The sequence below is a fragment of the Stylophora pistillata genome, chromosome 7 (assembly GCF_964205215.1).
Source record: "Stylophora pistillata chromosome 7, jaStyPist1.2, whole genome shotgun sequence".
Taxonomy (NCBI): domain Eukaryota; kingdom Metazoa; phylum Cnidaria; class Anthozoa; order Scleractinia; family Pocilloporidae; genus Stylophora; species Stylophora pistillata.
Genome location: NC_142525.1, coordinates 32,020,650 through 32,038,831, shown reverse-complemented (window position 1 = coordinate 32,038,831; position 18,182 = coordinate 32,020,650). Strand labels below are relative to the sequence as shown.

The 18,182-nt window shown below is 39.4% G+C and overlaps 2 protein-coding genes across 3 annotated transcripts; both read left to right on the top strand.

The window, feature by feature from the left end:
• The first annotated feature begins 142 nt into the window (after nucleotides 1–142).
• Nucleotides 143–8,809, top strand: LOC111331402 (uncharacterized). 2 transcript variants are annotated; one of them, XM_088728947.1, is made up of 8 exons: nucleotides 642–755; nucleotides 1,755–2,983; nucleotides 3,954–4,048; nucleotides 4,212–4,368; nucleotides 5,340–5,403; nucleotides 5,747–6,030; nucleotides 6,359–6,539; nucleotides 7,086–8,731. In XM_088728947.1, exons 2-8 carry the CDS (start codon nucleotides 2,954–2,956, stop codon nucleotides 7,196–7,198), a joined length of 924 nt encoding a protein of 307 aa, XP_088585073.1. In that variant the 5' UTR covers nucleotides 642–755; nucleotides 1,755–2,953; the 3' UTR covers nucleotides 7,199–8,731. The 2 variants fall into 2 exon arrangements, with proteins under 2 accessions (XP_022792246.2, XP_088585073.1); XM_022936511.2 differs by lacking the exon at nucleotides 1,755–2,983 and having other exon boundaries at nucleotides 143–755; nucleotides 7,086–8,809.
• Nucleotides 8,810–9,634: 825 nt separating this feature from the next.
• LOC111330304 (uncharacterized) lies at nucleotides 9,635–15,864 on the top strand. Its single transcript, XM_022935145.2, has 7 exons — nucleotides 9,635–10,196; nucleotides 11,235–11,329; nucleotides 11,856–12,012; nucleotides 12,652–12,715; nucleotides 13,534–13,814; nucleotides 14,487–14,664; nucleotides 15,439–15,864. The coding sequence occupies exons 1-7, from the start codon at nucleotides 9,765–9,767 to the stop codon at nucleotides 15,549–15,551; spliced, it is 1,320 nt and encodes a 439-aa protein (XP_022790880.2). The 5' UTR covers nucleotides 9,635–9,764; the 3' UTR covers nucleotides 15,552–15,864.
• Nucleotides 15,865–18,182: the final 2,318 nt, after the last annotated feature.

The following is an 18,182-nucleotide window of genomic DNA, read 5'->3' as shown; positions in this document are numbered from 1 at the left end:
ACGAAATAAGCGACCCCCCCTCTCGCCTTAGAAAATTTAATAAGCGCCCCGGGCGCTTGTAGCACAAGAACACTTTTTCAACAAAACTAATATTAATATTTTGATGCCATATTTAGATATTCATCTCAAAGCTCCTCATTCTGAGGTTTTCTCGCCACGATTCTTTTAATTCGTGTAATAACGTCAGAGTAAAAACAGTTTCTTTAAAACATCTGTCGCTGGTATGACGAGGTGCTAATAATAAATGCTTTTATTTTACTGGTCCTTAAACACTGCTGCCTCTAGGAATCAACAGAAGGATGTGGGCTGTCTCCAACGCCAAAATGTCGAGCGAGTATTTTCTCTTCTTTCTAATCGTCTCACATGTCAAAGAGGCCTATCCGTCGAAGGACCAATATACTTCAGAAGACAATTGTATGAGGTTCAACTGGAAGGAGTGGTTTTCTTCTAGAGATAAGCAAACTACCTTGATCCACATGGTGAAAATGATCCTTGATGACTGCATTGCAAATAATTCAAAATTAAATGAAACGATTGGAGGTTGTAACGCTCCGATTGTAAATATAACATTTCAACTCTTTTCTAACTCTTCAAATTCTGAACCTATAGAAATGGAGTTCTCTTCTGTATTAGCCATCAGAGAAGAATCGTTTACCCTCGGCCGTCAAATTGTTCACGCATTTGCACAAATATGGGAGCTTCTTGTTCTTTGCATAATAGCAGCCATGCTGTCAGGAATTATCATCTGGTTTTTGGTAGGTATCTAGAAGTCTCTTTTCTTTCCTCGCTGTATTGCATTAGAAAGATTGATCATTCGAATAATATATCGGTCAGAGGTTGTGCAAAAGCAAAAATGGAGAATTTTTTCATCCGAATAATTTGGTTCCTTTCTTCATGGTGCAGATAATCACGTTCTTTTTAATATGCAGTAAGATATTGATAAGAAGTTCTCAATGGGGATAACCGTTAGACGTAATCGGCCAGAAAATTTAGCCGCTAGGCGTTAAAAAATAAAAAGTTACATCCCCTAGTAGTAACAAAAGTTAAAGGTAAAAATTTTTCCTTTCTAGATATTATCATTTTGTGTCATTTTGGGTTAACCATCAGTCGTATAATGGCCAAAGTTTTAACTGTTAGCCGTAAAAGCCATGACCCTATTGCAACCCTCTGATAGTTAATCTTTACCGTTAGGTCCTAAACTTATAATATCTTAGTTAGCGCTGTTCGCCAGTTGTTACTGATCCATATGAAAAAACATCTAACGAAGTGGATTTCATATCGATTATCTGAAGTTATTTCTGAGTATGTTAACTTCTTTTGTCTTAGACTGAAATTTAGTTTTAAATCCAAACTCTGTTCACGGATTTTTTCAATTCATTTCCAATTCCAAGAAGAGCTTAACTCAGACGAAGAATATAAATAACAATTAAAGTCAACATTTTCAAGCCAGTTTTCAAATTTCCATTGACGGTGTAAAGTAGAAACTAGATGAGTGTAAAGTAGAAACTAGATGACTTCTGCATTGTGCAAAGGAGAAATATATGGTTAATAATCTAAAACGAAGCAAAGCTTCATAAAAAAAATTCTTTTTGCATTTAAGTAAACGTTGGAGAAAAACTCACCATGACAATGAGTTAACCATCATATCTTTTGCCAATTCTTTATGGTATCGGTCGCCTTACTTTTACGCTTACATCATTCAGGGGACTGAATGATGTAACCACCTTAAGAACCTCATACTGTACCTTGATAAGGTCCCAACTGGAGTACTGTTCTGTCGTCTGGTCACCTTACACAGCTAGAAATGTCGACAAGTTGGAAAGAATTCAACGAAGAGCTACAAAGTTTATATTAAAGACAGATGCTAAGTATGACGCTAGAAGAGAAAGACTAAACTTGTTATCCTTGAAGGATAGACGTTTTTTGTTGGATGTTTTATTTTTTTATAAAGCTCTAATTGGGCACATTAACTTATATGTTTCCTCATATATTCAATTTTATTCAGACTCTGAGAGGTACATCTTTAAGGGGAAGGGACGAACTTACATTGAAGAAGAACTTTGCAAGGACAGACACTTTTAGTTTTTTTAAAAGGATTGTTGACTCATGGAATGTGCTACCACTTTCTGTTTGGCAAGCTTCAAGTATTTCTAGTTTCAAAAGGGGAGTAAGAGACTTCCTCTTTTCTAGAATCACGTGATTGTTTGATTGTTTCCTTTCATCTTGTTTTAGATATAGTTTTTATGTTTATATCTATATTTTCGTCCTGACTCGCAGGTCAGTCTCTGGTCTCTCGATTAATGCATGATCTATATTTATAATGTAATAATATTTATCATTAAAATTTTTATCTTAACGTAAACGGTTATTGGGAGGGCTATGGCAGGTGACCTGCCTTGCATGGGGTCCCTCGACTCTTTTGTAGGTCATCCTTATGGCTCTCATTATTTATGTAAATCCTTTTGCCATTAAATTATAATAAAAAAAGAAATTTGGATTTCAGGCCAAAAATGACTAAATTAACGCACGATGTTTATACGTTGGTGACTCATTTCTCAGTGTGAATAACTTGATATGGTGATTTTTTTTTCGCATAAGAAGAGTTTAATAAGCATTGTCGAGGGATTTGATATCGTTTGTCCTCTAAAACCACGTTTTGATCTTCTGTGTAAATATGACAATATAACTATAATTCCTCGATCGATATATCGACCGATGCATCGGTCGATAAATTGACCGTTACTAGATGGACGCTCGACCGAAACGCGAGCGACGAGTCGATTGACTGTCGACCGAGAGTCGACCGCTTGTCTACCGATACAGACTAGCTACCAATGCATTACCGACATTACTTGAAAAGCTACCAATGCATTACCGACATTTCACCGACACTTGATCGACGTTCTTTCGTTAGCCGACGGATACATCGACCGAAACTCGATCGACGTATCGGATGATATATTGGTCGAAAAGGGTCAAAAGGGTAAGAAAATGTAATTTAGGTATTGGTATCTTTCAAATATGTTGAACAGACCAATTTTTCTGTTAACTTAGAACAGACCCACCAAATGGGTTTTTAAGTGAGATAGCTGAAATTAAGTGCAAAGAAACCTTGAAGGAGAAGAAACCTCCCGGTTAACTCAATTGGTTAGAGCGCTGGACTGTTGTGCGGGAGGTCGAGGTCGATGGTTCGAGCCCCGGCCGAGCCAACACTCAAGGTCTTAAAATAACTGAGGAGAATGCGCTACCTTTCTATTATATCAAGAAATGGATAGACATTCTAGTCTTCTCGGATAAGGACGAATAAACCGTAGGTCCCGTCTCCTGCATCTATTAATTAATTAATTTGGTTAGGCGGGGGACGTTAAAGAACCCACCCAAGAGATTACTGTGATGTGGTCTGGCCTGTTTACTGGGAATTGGGGGGGAGGGGGCATCTTAAAATAAGTTTCCTTCGATTGTTTGTAAACTGCTGATGCAATCCGGCCAAAGTCCCCCGAAAAGTGTTGCGATGCGCATTTGATCATATCCACATGTTAATTTGCGCGATATAAATATTAAATTATTATTATAATTGTTAATTATTAAGAAAAACATGAAATCCTGCGACCGACATTCCGCCGATATTTGACTAATATGCCACTGGTAGTTGGCTGATAAAGTACCGATATGGCCACGGTCGATGCCTCGGCCGACAACAGTGGAAGCTCCATACATCGGTCGACTGTCGATCGACTGTTGGTCGCGTGTCGCTCAAGTGTCGCTCGAGTGTCAGTCGCGTGTCGGTCGCGTGTCGGTCGCGTGTCGGTCGAGTGTCGATCGAGTGTCCGTCGAGTGTCGATCGAGTGTCAGTCGAGTAACGATCAATATATGGATCGATGCATCAGTTGATATATCGATCGAGGTAACTTTAAGTGTTCTTTCAGTCTAACAACCACAGATTTTTTTCACAGGATTACAAAGCAAACTCAGGCCATTTTCCGAACTCGTTTTGGAGAGGTGTTCGAGACGGATGGTGGTGGGCAGTGGTTACCATGACAACTGTGGGGTAAGAACCTGCAAAGGTTGTGATACTGTCTTGTGCTCTGTCTTGTCATCTAATATGGTCGATTAAACTCGTACCCAGTTTTTTCACGACCACGCAAGTGACGTAATCATGAGGTCTCTTTTTATGATACTTCATATTTGTATTTTTATTACTGACTTGGTAGGTATAGTGACAAAGTTCCTAAATCATCGCGGGCTCGGCTGTATGCTTCTCTTTGGATGATCATCGAAATGTTGATGATGTCAACCATTACAGCCCAGATCTCCTCCTCCATTACTGCTGAGGGACTCCACCCCTTAGATGACATGTTTGGAGATAAGGTACGAGGTAACACTTAATTAACGTTGCTTGCTGGAGTCGCATTGGCTAAATGTAGTTCATTTATGGCCTGTAGAGGATGATTTTCAGTTGTTTATGACTTCCTCTTTCCGCAACGGAAATTTGGAGAACATGTCGTGTCCCATTACATGAATGTACTTGTTCTGCGACTGTGTATGTTGTTGCTTGTAATAATCGCTATTTTCAACAACTCAAAATTCAGAACACCTGTTGAATTTCAATGAAAAATTTATTCGTATTTTACTTACTTTACTAATAAGTTCAGCGTCGAAATGTTTCCTATTGCATATTATTATATGGCTGTGTCTCACAAGGACTGGGAACTACCGAACTCCCGAATTTGATTGGCTGAAATCAATATTGAAAGCGGTCTAGATTTTCCCATCTAGACAGGCAACTAGACCGGTCTAGAAAAAAACGATACAAAGAATATAAAAAATTGGCATATAAGACACAGCCATATAATGAACATCTCATTAACCGAGCTAGGTCGGTCTGTATGGGAGAATCTTGACCTCGGTCGCTGGTACAGACCTCACTACGTTCGGTCTGTACTGGCGACCTCGGTCAAGATTCTCCCATACAGACCTTCCGCTCGGTTAATAAGAATTAAGTATTTTAGAAGGAGCTACGTCATAGTTTGTGCATCTTTAGATTATTGCCTTAATGAGCACTCATTTAAGTCTTTCATTTACAGTCAGTTTAATCCTCTACGTCCTCATGCATCCTTGTTCCTTCTTGGTTTTATTATCACTTTTTTCGAGGTTCTCTATCATGCTAAACTGTTCCCAGATTCAAAATATAGCTGTAAAGGTCTTGTAACTTCTCGTTCGCTCCACCCAAATGCTTAAATCGCGCCTGTATGATCAATCTCTAAAGCCAATTCGAAAAAGAGAACGTTTGCAATGTGATGAAGTGAATAAATACTTCATCTTAACTGAATTTTTCATAGATTGGTGTTCCCTCGGGAGTTAAAAAACTTTTTGAGAGAAATGATAGGGGAGCCATTGTGAAAGGTGAGTAAACCTGGACACTTTTTTTCTTGTTTTTGTTTCATGGTAAAGTATGTTTAAAATTGCTGCCTTTTGCATCGAAAACTGCATCCAGCAAACCCCATACTGAGCAGCCAGCTAAGATACTAATGTATCTCGAGGGCAAGGACAATTGTAGCTTTTTGTGAAGAACAATTATTCCCTAGATGTAGGGGGATTTCTAAACATCATTGTGTGCATGTTCAGGATGGCTGCTAATATGTGGACCACAACCAGAAATTACCACCGAACGAAATTGATTCAATAATTTGAGTATGTTTGATATCAGCAAGAATGTACCTATTTAACTTGGTTGAATTTCTTGCAGAATATCACACAGAAAGCGAACTCCTAAACGGCCTGATGAATGATAACGTAGCTATGATAATGCTATTCGACTGTGACACCGAGGAAATGGAAAAAAAGCTTCCTCGCTTGACGATAGTTGACGTATTTGAAGGATATTTGAACGTCACGGTGAATTTTACGGTGCAAGAAGGATACAAAGACCTAGAACACTGTTTTCAGACAACTGAACCTGAAACCAGGAAATCTTACGAGCATGAGGAGATGGGAGATTATGACCGGGACGATGAGCGCGAGGATATGCAGGTTTCTAAACAATTAAAATACGCCAGGAGATTCTAAAATCTAGTCACGGTGATCGGCTCAAATGGCTTAGCATATCCATCAATGTAGGAATTGAGAATCTCATCGATCCCCACGTTCGATTGACTTAATTAAGGAATTCGATTTTCTAGCTTGTCAGATATTTGGGCGACTAAATTCACCGGCATTTGCACTTGGGGGGGTGGGGGGAGGGGCGGGAGCGGGGAGATTTTGGGTCAATTGTTTCTGGGTATGTGCCGCTGGCCTCGTATAATTTTGAAATTAGGTATTATTCGGATTAATAATTCAGATATATTCCCATATTTTTCAGAATTCCTGTTTTGAAAAGTACAGCCATGGAAAAAACCGACATAATATGAAGCAAGGGTCATCTGAGCGCGGAGTTGAACCCAACCTCTTCATTCTACTGGCTTTTGCTGGCATTCTCGTCATTTTCTTGTTGATCGGTTACCTTTGGAATGTTTACATGAAGAAGACACGGAAAGCAGATGGTATGTATCGGTACACATCATTTTTTTCCTTTAATATTCTCTTGACCGGGATTTTCTCTATACTGATAGGAATACCTTACTAAGAGATGTTCAATTAAAGTAACTAAACTTTTAAAGAAGAGCTTATTTTAACAGAGTATCTATCCAAAACTATTTTTAGGCAATAGGTAGCTGGTTTTCTCGAGAAAAAAAATTACATGACGAGGAAGAGTGCTGGTGATTTTAATTTGCATGTCCAGGTTACTGATGGCCCGCTGCAAACAACCTCGGAGAATTTTCTCAGGTTCACAATGAAACTCTAAAATTTCGCTGCAGTTTTCTGCTGACTCCACCAGCTGCCTGTATGTGCGTCTCTTTTAAATCGCGAAGGACTGATGCCTGCATATGCATAGCTGATTAAAATTCCCCTGGCGGCCGGGGCCAAAATTTACCATCATGGGAATACATTGACCACCAATACCAGCAGGTATATGACGTCCTCAACTCACCCTATTAAATGCCAGTTCCGCGTAGAACTGACATATCGCTGTTGTATTTGTATTTCAGATGTTGATATCGAAAAAGGAGTGTCTGACACCGAACTGAGAGCGAGTATTAGTAGTAAAGTGCGCGTGAGGGAACTTTCAACACCATCACTTGACCATGAGATAGAGGTGTGATGACCAAAAACCCTCGCACATGTCCAACGGATACACGCTCATTAATTTAACAAATACATTAAAATGAAGCGAAGCGGTTGCTAAAATAAAATTACAAACAACAACTTACTTCAGTTATACCTAAATAATTTGACAAACTAGATGACAAAATGATGCACAATAAATATGCGTTATCAACCAAGCGTGAGGTCAAGATAGCTGGATATTGGCCGAGTCCTTGTTTTGCTGGTCAAGTTTTTATGGACCGAGACGAAGTCGAGGTCCATAAAAATGCCATCCTGACCGAACAAGCTTGGTTAATAAAGGATTTATCACATTGCAAAAAGATTTCGCTTTATTAAGAATTAAGAATGACTTGTTAACTTCGAGAGCCGGGAAAGAAAGCCAACTGTGTTTGTAGCACAATAAACTCACGAGAGTCGTTTATGTTTTTTTTGTTTTGACTACCCTCTGCCGCTTTTTGCGTTTCCATCGCCGACATTGTTCAAGAATTACGAACTAACTTGAGACGATACAAAAAACCGAAAAGCGATGGTTGAACACGGTTTAACGATAAAGCTCGAAAGGCTAAAAACTTACACCGAAGAACTTACACGGATATGCAAACAAAGAGAAGTTATTAAAAAAAAGGTAAGGGAATACCGTAGAAAACATTGAGCGTAGAAACAAACCAACTTAACGAAAATGCGATGAAAAGAAACAAACGAACTTAACGAAAACAAACGAACTTGGTGAAAATGTGACGGAAAGAAAAAAAAGAATACGTATTTGATAACAAATAACATCACAATTTTGGCGGCAACAAGCTAGAGTAGACATAAAATTAATCACCTCCGAGTAATCCTGAGACGTGAAAATGTATAATTTGGAATTGTGTCCACCATAACTAGTTATATTTTTTTAGGTTTAAAAACTGAAAAGTGTAAAGATTAGCTTACTCACGTGTATATTAACTTAATACTCTAGAAATTTTAAACGTGGAAATATGGAAATATGGAATATGCATATTCAAATAAGTCTTTAGTTTATTCATAAGTATCTCAACTTGGTAGTCTAGAAATGTGGAAATGCAGTCTTAAGCCTGCTCGCATGTATCTTAACTTGGTAGTCTGGAAATGTGGAATTGCGAAAATCTGGAAATTTTCCAATAAGTATTAAGCTTACTCACTTTATCTTTACTTAGAATAATAACCTACTTGAAATAATAAAACAGGAATGCAGCAAGGAACTACGCTCAAGCAATTCAATTAGATTAGTGGTCCCGACCGACAACGCCACTTTCCAAGATAATGCATCGAAACTATTTAACAATCTACCAGAAACTATTAGAAACAAAAAAAGATTACAAAACCTTTTTAAAAATTTCAGGGAATCTTTCATATAACAGAGTACAGAGTGGTTAGTTAGTTATACTGTAATTTCGATTCTGTTAATCCGTAGCTTATTTTGATTTATTTTTAATTGCAATTGATGTACTTAAACAGTTAAGAGCCACCCAGTGGATTTATTAATAAACCATTATTATTATGATTATTAATATTATTATTACTTGGTAGTCTGGAAATGTGGAAATGTGGAAATATGCAAATGCACAAACAAGTCTTTAAGTTACTCTTGTTCATCTTAACTTAGTAGTCTGGAATTGTGGAAATGTGGAAATATGCAAATAAGACTTGAGCTTTCTTACATGTATCTTTGTTTGGTAGTCGGGAAATGTGAAAATCTGGAAATATGCAAATTATTGGTAAGTTTCCGCGGATGCTACGATTTGGTGACAAAATTGGTTGACAACGGGGTCAACAACGCGGTTTAACGTCAAAAAGTGAACAACCCCGACCAGACTCTCTCTCTTCCTTTCGCTCCAGGCGTTGGGAAGAGGAGAGAACCTGGAAACGAGGGCTAAAAGTTAAATTCAAGATCCTGAAAACCATACCCTACAGTTGCCGGCACATACTTGTACAGAGATTTCATTAGAAACCGGCAACCGGCGAATTCTGGCGGCTACTCTCCCCAACGGAACCGGCTACTATGGCCATTCCACCCCCCGATTTTTGCGTGTTTTTTTTGGAAAAACGTGACATTCAATATATTCTAAAGGTAGTCATCAACAAAGGTGTTTTTTGTTGATATTTTGTCTCCTTTTTGGTTGTTGGGTGATGGACAGAAGGGAAAGACTAGTGACAAATCTGCCTCGATTGCCGCTGAACTGTCTTCCGCCTGCCCATGTCCTAACATAGACCTACTTCCGAAATTAATGAAGTCTGTGCTTGCAGAGACAAAGAGATCTCTTGTAAAGATCTGAAAAAGAAATGCCCCCCAATGCATGAGATTCTGACATTTAAAACAAAACTTGACAGTGTTTTATTATAGTGATGCCATATCTCATTCTGAAGGTTTCCTGCCAAGACTCAAATGCGTGCAATTAGATCAGAGAAAAAACAGTTCCGTTGAAACATCTGTCGGTTGCATAACGAGATACTTTTAATAACTGCTTTGCGCTTACTGGTCCTTAAACACTGCTTCCACCGAGAATCAACAGAACGTGCGGGCTGTCTCCTGCGCCAAAATGTTGTGCGAGTATTTCATCTTCTTTCTAATCGTTTCACTTGTCAAAATGGTTCACCCGTCGAAGGAGCAAAATGCTTTAATTGATAGTTGTGCGAGGTTCAACTGGAATGAGGAGTTTTTTCCTAGATATGAACAATCAAGGTGGAATGACACTGTGAAGAATATCCTTCATTGCTTTTTTACGAATTATTCAAAAGTCAATGAAACAGGTGGAAATTGTAAAGTTCCGATTGTAAATGTAACATTTCCACTTTTTTTTAACACTTCAAGTGTTACACTTTTAGAAATATGGTTCACTTCTGTATTAGCCATCAAAGAAGAATCGTTTGCCACCAGCAGACAAATTGTTCACGCATTTGCACAAATATGGGAGCTTCTTGTTCTTTGCATAATAGCAACCATGCTGTCAGGAATTGCCATTTGGTTTTTGGTATGTATTCAGAAACTTCTTTACACATCCTCACAAAATTTGATCCTCAGAATGATACGATGGCAAAGGCTGATGCTTAATCGACTTTACTAAGATCGAGTACCTCGTTATCCGAAAAATTGTTTTTCAAGATAACAAATGACGTTTCTTGGGACATAAGATACTGACAGTAATCAGTATACCTTTCCGCTTTATCTGAAATTTCACGATTGCGTCGACGGCGTAAATTACTTCAGGGAGTCGTTCGCAAAATTGTAATCTGCATGAACAAAAGCTGACGGAACGGATTTAAAATTAATTTTTTAAAGTTCTTTCTGAGTATTTTAACTGCCTTTGCTCCAAACCAGAAAGTTTTAAGAATTCGTCACGTCACCGACAGATGTTTCTTTTCAAAGATCTTTTTCAATCCACTCCGAATTTATTAAGAGGAAAACTAAGAAATGTATTTAAAAATTGGGCGGCGACGAAATAAAAGTCAGTTGACGTGTACGAAAACAGTTACCTTTTATAGGCAGGTTTTCCAGTTCTCGAAACAAATGGTATGAAATAGAAAACAGACTTCTACAACGTTTTTGGACAAGGGACAAAATGGTTAGATAATCTAAACGAAGCGAAAATTAAGAATGTCGCATTTAAGAAAACATTGGAGAAAACTCGACGTTTCTTTCAGTTAATTATCCTATCTTATACCAGTTCTCTATGACATCCCGATCTGTCGCCTTAATGTAAAAACAATTTTGGAACTCAAACGAAAACAGACTACATTAACAACAGATGTTTCTCTCCTCTTTGATATTGAACCCTCGTGTAATGCATGAAATTTCATCGGATCACTGGAACTTGTCAATGCTCTGTATTGCAGGATTTTTATGCGTTGATCGTTCATTTCTTAGTTTCAGTAATTTGAAACAGAAAATTTTCAGTTCGCAAAAGCTTACGAGAGTATGGTTCGTCCTTTCAAATTTCGATTTTGGTCGCTATTTACACGTAACAACTGTCATCGTTCTTTAGTTTTAACAACTATTAACTTGTTCATAGGATCACAGAACAAACTCGGGTCATTTTCCAAACTCGTTTTGGAGAGGCGTTCAAGACGGATTGTGGTGGGCAGTGGTTACCATGACAACAGTGGGGTAAGAGAATGCAAAGATTATAATAATCTGTCTTGTCATCTAACATGGCCGATTAAATTCTATACACGATATTTCTCTCTCTTGTCATACAATGTAGCCGACTATGCTCTAACCCAGTTTTCCTCGCGACAGCCGAAGCTAATGACGTAATCATGACGACGCTTTATGATTAACATGTAGAATATGATATGTACATGTACGAGCTCGAAATTTCTTTGATATATTGGTTGTAAATGGTTGATGTGGGCGAAGCCCGACATAAAATGCCACGTATTGAAATTGAGAGTGCGTAGAAAATCTGATTGTTTTAGTAATAATGTATAGTCACTGTCCTCAAACTCGTTCCCAGGGCGCCTTTCCCTCTTTGAGGGGAAAAGCGCCCTGGGAACGAGGCTGCACCATCCTCACTATCTAACAGGGAATAAATGCCAAGTAGCAAAGCCATTCAAATTGCAGAATTTTTGATAGGACGCTGAAGGATTTATAAATAATACTCCGCCTATATCTTTTATCACTGACTTGGTAGTTATGGTGACAAAGTTCCTAAATCATCGCTGGCTCGGGTGTATGCTTCACTGTGGATGATCATTGGAATGTTGTTGATGTCAACCATTACAGCCCAGATCTCCTCGTCCATCACTGCTGATGGATTACGTCCCTTAAATGATATGTTTGGATGTAAGGTATGACACGGCATGTGATGAAGTTGTTTGATTATATTTAAAGTTCGAGCACTATGCTGGGATCTAGGATTTAGTCAAGGGGGGCTCGAAGAATTGCCCGAGGGCATGCTCCCCCGGGAGATTTTGGAAATAAGGTCTTCAGAAACATGACTTCCAGCATTTTTAGGGATAATTTAGGGAGTTCGACCGAACCACCCAAACCACCCCTGGATCCGCCCCAGCTATGAGAGATACTAGAATCTTTTTGGCTGACGAAAGAACATTCAAGGCCTATAGACCACTTTCGTAAATGGCTGCCGGATTAATATTATTTTTTTTAAATTTAAATTAGCCCTTCTGGCCTCGTTCTCCAGTACAAAATTCAAAATAATACATTATCTCAAGCGAGGCCGGAAGGGCTAATTTAAATTTAAACAAAAGAATATTAACCCGGCAGCCATTTATGAAAGTGGTCTAGAGCAGTCAACTTCGCAGAACTAACCGACTTGAAATATAGCGGTGAAACTCTTAAGTTCTTGCGCCACCTCCTCGTTCCCTAAGTTCCCAACCTCCGATAGTTTATTTTTCGTTATTAAACGGTGCATATCACACAAGGTTAGCTATGCATAGCCGTTGTGTCTTAAACAGAATTCGTCATAGGTTGGTGTTCCCTTGGGAAGTAGAAACCTCTTTGAGAAATACAACCGTGGAGCCGACGTCACTGGTGCGTTGACTTACTCTCTATATTTTTTTTCTTTTATGTTCCATGTTTCCTTTATTTATGTTGTAGCTTTTGGATTAGCTAGGGGGTATAACTTATCTCGTACTCAGATCCGATCGTGAAACTATGACTTCGACCTCGTTCCCAGGGCCTTTTCCATTAGTTGGGGGAACTAAGGGAAAAGGCCCTGGGAACGAGGTTGCTATGACTTAGAACCGCTTAGCCGTGAAAGGTCTGGGTACGGGATTGACTTAATGCAGTAAGAATTCCTTTTATCAGCCCCTTTTAGGGCTACTCATTACATCGCGTAAACTCAAAAGAAAGCTTTATTAAAGGTCTCTCCATCATGGTCATTTCTATGATCAGGAACATTTAAGTGTGTATTTTATTTTATTTTGAGATGCGTCCTATAGTTATCGCCCTCCGTCACAATATTGTAACAATGAAAAGTGTAGATCAGAAACCCGAAGTCTTAAAAATGATTCGAGAAGTACTGTTAAAACTGTATGAAGCAGACCCAAACATAGCAGACCCAAACAAAGCAGACACTTACAAGGATACTAATTTTACCCCCGAGGGGAGGGACAATTGTAGCTTTTTTCTGGCAAACTATTGTTCCTTAAGAATAAGGGGTTGGGGGTGTGGTGGTGGTTGAAAACATCGTTGTGCATATACTCGAGGGATTCCTTGAGTCATTCCCGCTAACGGGAGGGCACGTGAGAAGTGGATAGGACTAGCAATTATCAGATGCAAGATAATTAAATGATGAGGGTTTACTTCATATCAACATGGATAGTTCTCTATGGTTGATTTCTAAGCAGAATATTCCACAGAAAGCGCACTCCTAAAAGGCCTGATGGATGGTAAAGTGGATAAAATATGGCTGTTCGACTGTGGCACCGAGGAAATGAAAAATCAATTTTCTCGTTTGACGATCGTTGACGAATCGATGGATTATTCTACCGTCAGGGTGGGTTTTGCGGTGGAAGAAGGACACGAGGGCCTTGAAGACTGTTTGCAAAGCCAAACTGATCGGGAGAAATCATGGAAAACAAAATGGATGGACGATGACAGCTCGGACGATGAAGACAAGGATTGGCAGGTTTCTAAACCACTGAAATACACTAAGTAATTTTGCACTTCGATCAGGACGATCAGCTTAAAATTGCTTGGAATATTCATCATTGCAGGGATAATGCAATCACCATGATTGATTTGACTACAGGATCTGATTTCTAGTATTTTCAGATTTTGAAATTACCTGCAATTAGTCGCAGATCCCTAATAAAGCTGACCAATCATGTAATCCGTATTAGTTATTTATCTAATTTAGTTAGGGACCAGAAGAACAAAAATCTATTAGAAAAAAGAAAGAAATACATTGCATTAGGTGCTATTCCTGAATGTTCGGCGTTTGAATCCAAGCCGATCCGATATCGAAATTCTCGGCCAGGCGGCGAGAAAGCTGAGCTGAGGTTTGTGCGAGGTACGGTGGACCGGGAGGTCTGAGTTCTAGCCTTGGCCGGTTTATTCAATGCGAATTTTCAATTCGTTGCAGTCAATTTTCAGGGAGGGAGGGAGGGAGGGAGGGAGGGAGGGAGACTGAACGAATTCCGAGTGGTATACTTCGGTGAACTCAAATTGTGTTGACGATGACATGCAATACTCATTGCTGCGTCTCGCTGTGAGATGTACAACTTGGCGGAAATCAGGAGTTGGAGGATCAAGAGAATGTGAACTGTTCAGACATATTTGTGTCTTCTTTTCTTTTCAGTCTTCCTGTTTTTCCAAGTACAGCCATGGAAAATACCGACATGATATGAAGCAAGGCTCATCTAGGGGCCAAATAGAATCCTTCCACTTCGTTTTGCTGGCCTTTGCTGGTATTCTTGTCACGTTCTTGTTGATTGGTTCCCTAAGGAATGCTTGCTCGAAGAGACCGACATCATATGGTCTGTATCTCTCAACTTTTATTTTTGCATTTTATTTCCTTGCCACAGAGATTGGCTCCGTAACGATACGAATACATACCAGGAGACGATCAAGTTAAGTTCTCGATGCAAAGAAAATTGTTTCAAATGTAAGACATCTGAAGCGATTCTTTAGACAAGAGGTGGCTGGTTTTTCCTAGATATGATATGAAATAACTGGTCGAAGAAGAATGTTGATGATATTAACTCTTCAACCTCAGAGAAACCGGCCAGCATCTAATTTCTCATTGCACTATCACCCCTGAATCACACATTAAGGTCATGAGAATGATAAAAATGATCACCAACTGTAGAAACAATTGATTGATAAGCAAATTCTCCTTGTCAGCATCTGAGGAAATTGTATAGAGAACAGTATGGAGAATATTCATACTGATGAAATGGTGTAAAATGTTCGCGCGTCTGTCCACAGAGGAATTTCAATGCTTTACCGGACTTTGCAACTTACTCCACGGACCTCCTCTGTAATTGTTGTTGAATCAGTAGTAGTTAAAACCATCCATGTTTGCTGTCACCTCTGCTCTAAACTCACCCAAGTAGCGGTTGAGCCCCCCCCCCCCTTATTATCTTCTTCGTTCACAGTTCTCGCGGCCAATATCTCAAGGGACAAAATTTACCATTACGTAAATACACTGCCCAGCAACGCCTGCGGGCGCGTCACGTCTTTAAAAACCTTGCTAAATTAAAACTCTGTTTTCCGAGAACTCACAGATTGCTTTTGTGTTTGTATTTCAGTTGTTGATATCGAAAAAGGAGTGTTTAACACGAAACTGAGAGAGAGTACTACTAGCGCAGTACACATGAGGAATCTCTCGACACCATCAGTTAACTATTACACAGAGCAGTAGTACGCCTTTGAAACTGTTATACCACAGGTAGCCCAAGCTCTCTTTGAGAACCACACAAGGAACACAATTTGCATATTTATAAGGTTTTGTAGGGGATTTTCTACAAGATATCCACAGAGATGGTTAAAAGCGAAAATATTAAATAAAAATGGCTTACCTTGTTCCATACGTGTGTTGTTTGCTCCTGGTGTCGTTATTTTACCGATTTCACTTGATTTAAGCGATTTTTTTTAATCCTGGTTTTCTACCACATAAAGAGAAGACAAGGCCAAACACTTCTGTCCGGACAGCCTGCCGAACGAAGTAAAAAATCCCAAGCTAAAATGTACCCAAGGCCACAAATCCACCGCAGAATTCAAGGGCATTTCAATTCTCTAGCCACACAATCTCAGCCCGGCGATCGGCGCCAGGCGGCTCTTCGTGTCCTCAGTGAAACGCTAAAACGATGGTGGACGTCCGCGTACATTTGTACCACGACACAACGGCTTGGTAACCTCGTCATGTTGGCAAACCAAGACTGGTTTTGACGATGGAGTTCCATGGAGTGTTGTACCAAGTGATGTTTCTTTAGCGATTTCTCCTGTGGTTTATCGCTGATGTTTGGGTAGTTTACGGGTTGTATGATAATTTGTGTGTATACCCTTTATCAGCGAGTGCCTTTTGGTACGGGGGAATGGCTTTTTTGAAAAATTTTTCGTTAGATGAGATGCTCGCCAGTCTTTTGTTAATGTTTTCTGGGATGTTCTTAAGTAGCGCTGGGAGGGGGGGGGGGGGGGGTGGGGCTGCTCTGTCGATGAATATGAAATATGAAGTAATTTATTGTTGGGTTTCAGAAAAGGTTCGTAGGTTCCGTTCTTGAGGTCAGAGGTTACTTCTAGGAAGTGAACGGTGTTTTTGTTCGCCTCGATCGTGATTTTTAGGCCATTCGCGACGATGGTCTAGCAGTCTGTAAAGCCACACCAAGAGAAATTGAAAAAATCAAACAGCAAGTGACCAAGGTATTTAAATCGAATGGCCTAAAAATCACGATCGATGCAGACACGAAACAGGTCTGTGGGGACGTATATGTAGTCGTTTTTTTCTTTTTCATATACATCCCTACATTATATAATTATATATATAATATAGGGATATATATGTAGTTGTTTTTTCCGCCTACCACACATTATACCCGGACACCAAGTTTAATCCATATATATATATATAATAAGTTAAAAGGGCACTGAATGCCAGAGAAAATAAACTTCCATCCACTAATTGCATTTTAGAAGCGGTTAAAATTTGTTTGAAGAGCAATCATTCGGTTTTCAGAGAGAACTTCTTTCTACAGGTTCATGGCACAGCCATGGGCCCTAAGAACGCCTGCAGTTATGCAGATCTTGCCATGGGTGAAATAGATTTTCAGGCTAAGTTCTCTGGCCACATAAAGCCGGCTTTGTGGTGGAGATACCGTGATGATGTTTTTGATCTCTGGCAACAAGGCCTTCCGGCACTGCATGAGTTTACTGAATTTATAAACTCTTTGTACCCCACTATAAAATTGGAATTAGTTTTTTCCGAACGAGAGCTCCATGTGCTAGATTTAACTCTACATCTTATCGAGGGTTTTATTAGGACAGACGTTTACTCAAAGCCAACTGATAGTCACCTGTATCTCCCACCATCAAGTGCTCACCCTAAACACGTTTTCAAAGCGATCCTTTATAGTGTGGCGACCAGGTTACAAAGAAATTGCTCCGAACAAGCTTTTCTTGTCAAGAGAATAACCGAATACAAGGGTTATCTTGTTACTCAGGGTTACCCTTCCAATTTAGTGGACGACCAGTTTCGTAAGGCCTCTACCATACCTAGAAGTGATCTACTTAGGACTCAGGCCAGATCTAAGAGGAAATTATTCCCATTTGTGACCACATTTAATCCAAATTTATTTGATGTAAGTCGCATCATTAAAAAACATCTGGGTATTTTGGAATCCAATCCCAAGTTAAAAGAGCTTTTTCCTTCAAATTCCATCATAGCATCCTTCCGCAGATCTAAAAACCTTAAAGAGTTGTAGGCGCCATCCCGTTATGGCCCTAACACTGAAAGCGAAGGGGTTGCCGAGGTCAAAGGATGTTTTAAATGTGATAGAACAAGATGCGATCTTTGTCGCAACTTCTTGGTTGAATCTAACTCCTTTCTAAGTTTTCAAACAGGCAAAAGTTACAAGATACGATCGAAACTTTCCTGTGATTCTAAGAACATAATTTATTTGGCTTCGTGCAAGAAATGTCGCCTACAATACATTGGTTCCACAACAAATGACTTTAGGATTAGATTTCGCAACCACAAGTCTGCTATGGTCACTAAGAAAAAGACCTGTGAAGTAGCGGTACATTTTAACAAAACACCACATGATTTAAGCGATTTCTCATTCCAATGCATTGATCAAGTGCAGGCAACAGTAAACAATTCAGGTAACATCGAGAAACTTCTAATTACCAAAGAAGCATATTGGATCGCACTGCTGTTCTCTCTGGCACCCTTCGGCTTGAATAAGCGCCAGGAATTTCACTCCAAAAAAAGAATAAACTATAATTAATGCGGAGAATTGTTTCAAATTGGGCGGGCATCAAAGGTCCCAGTCTCAGC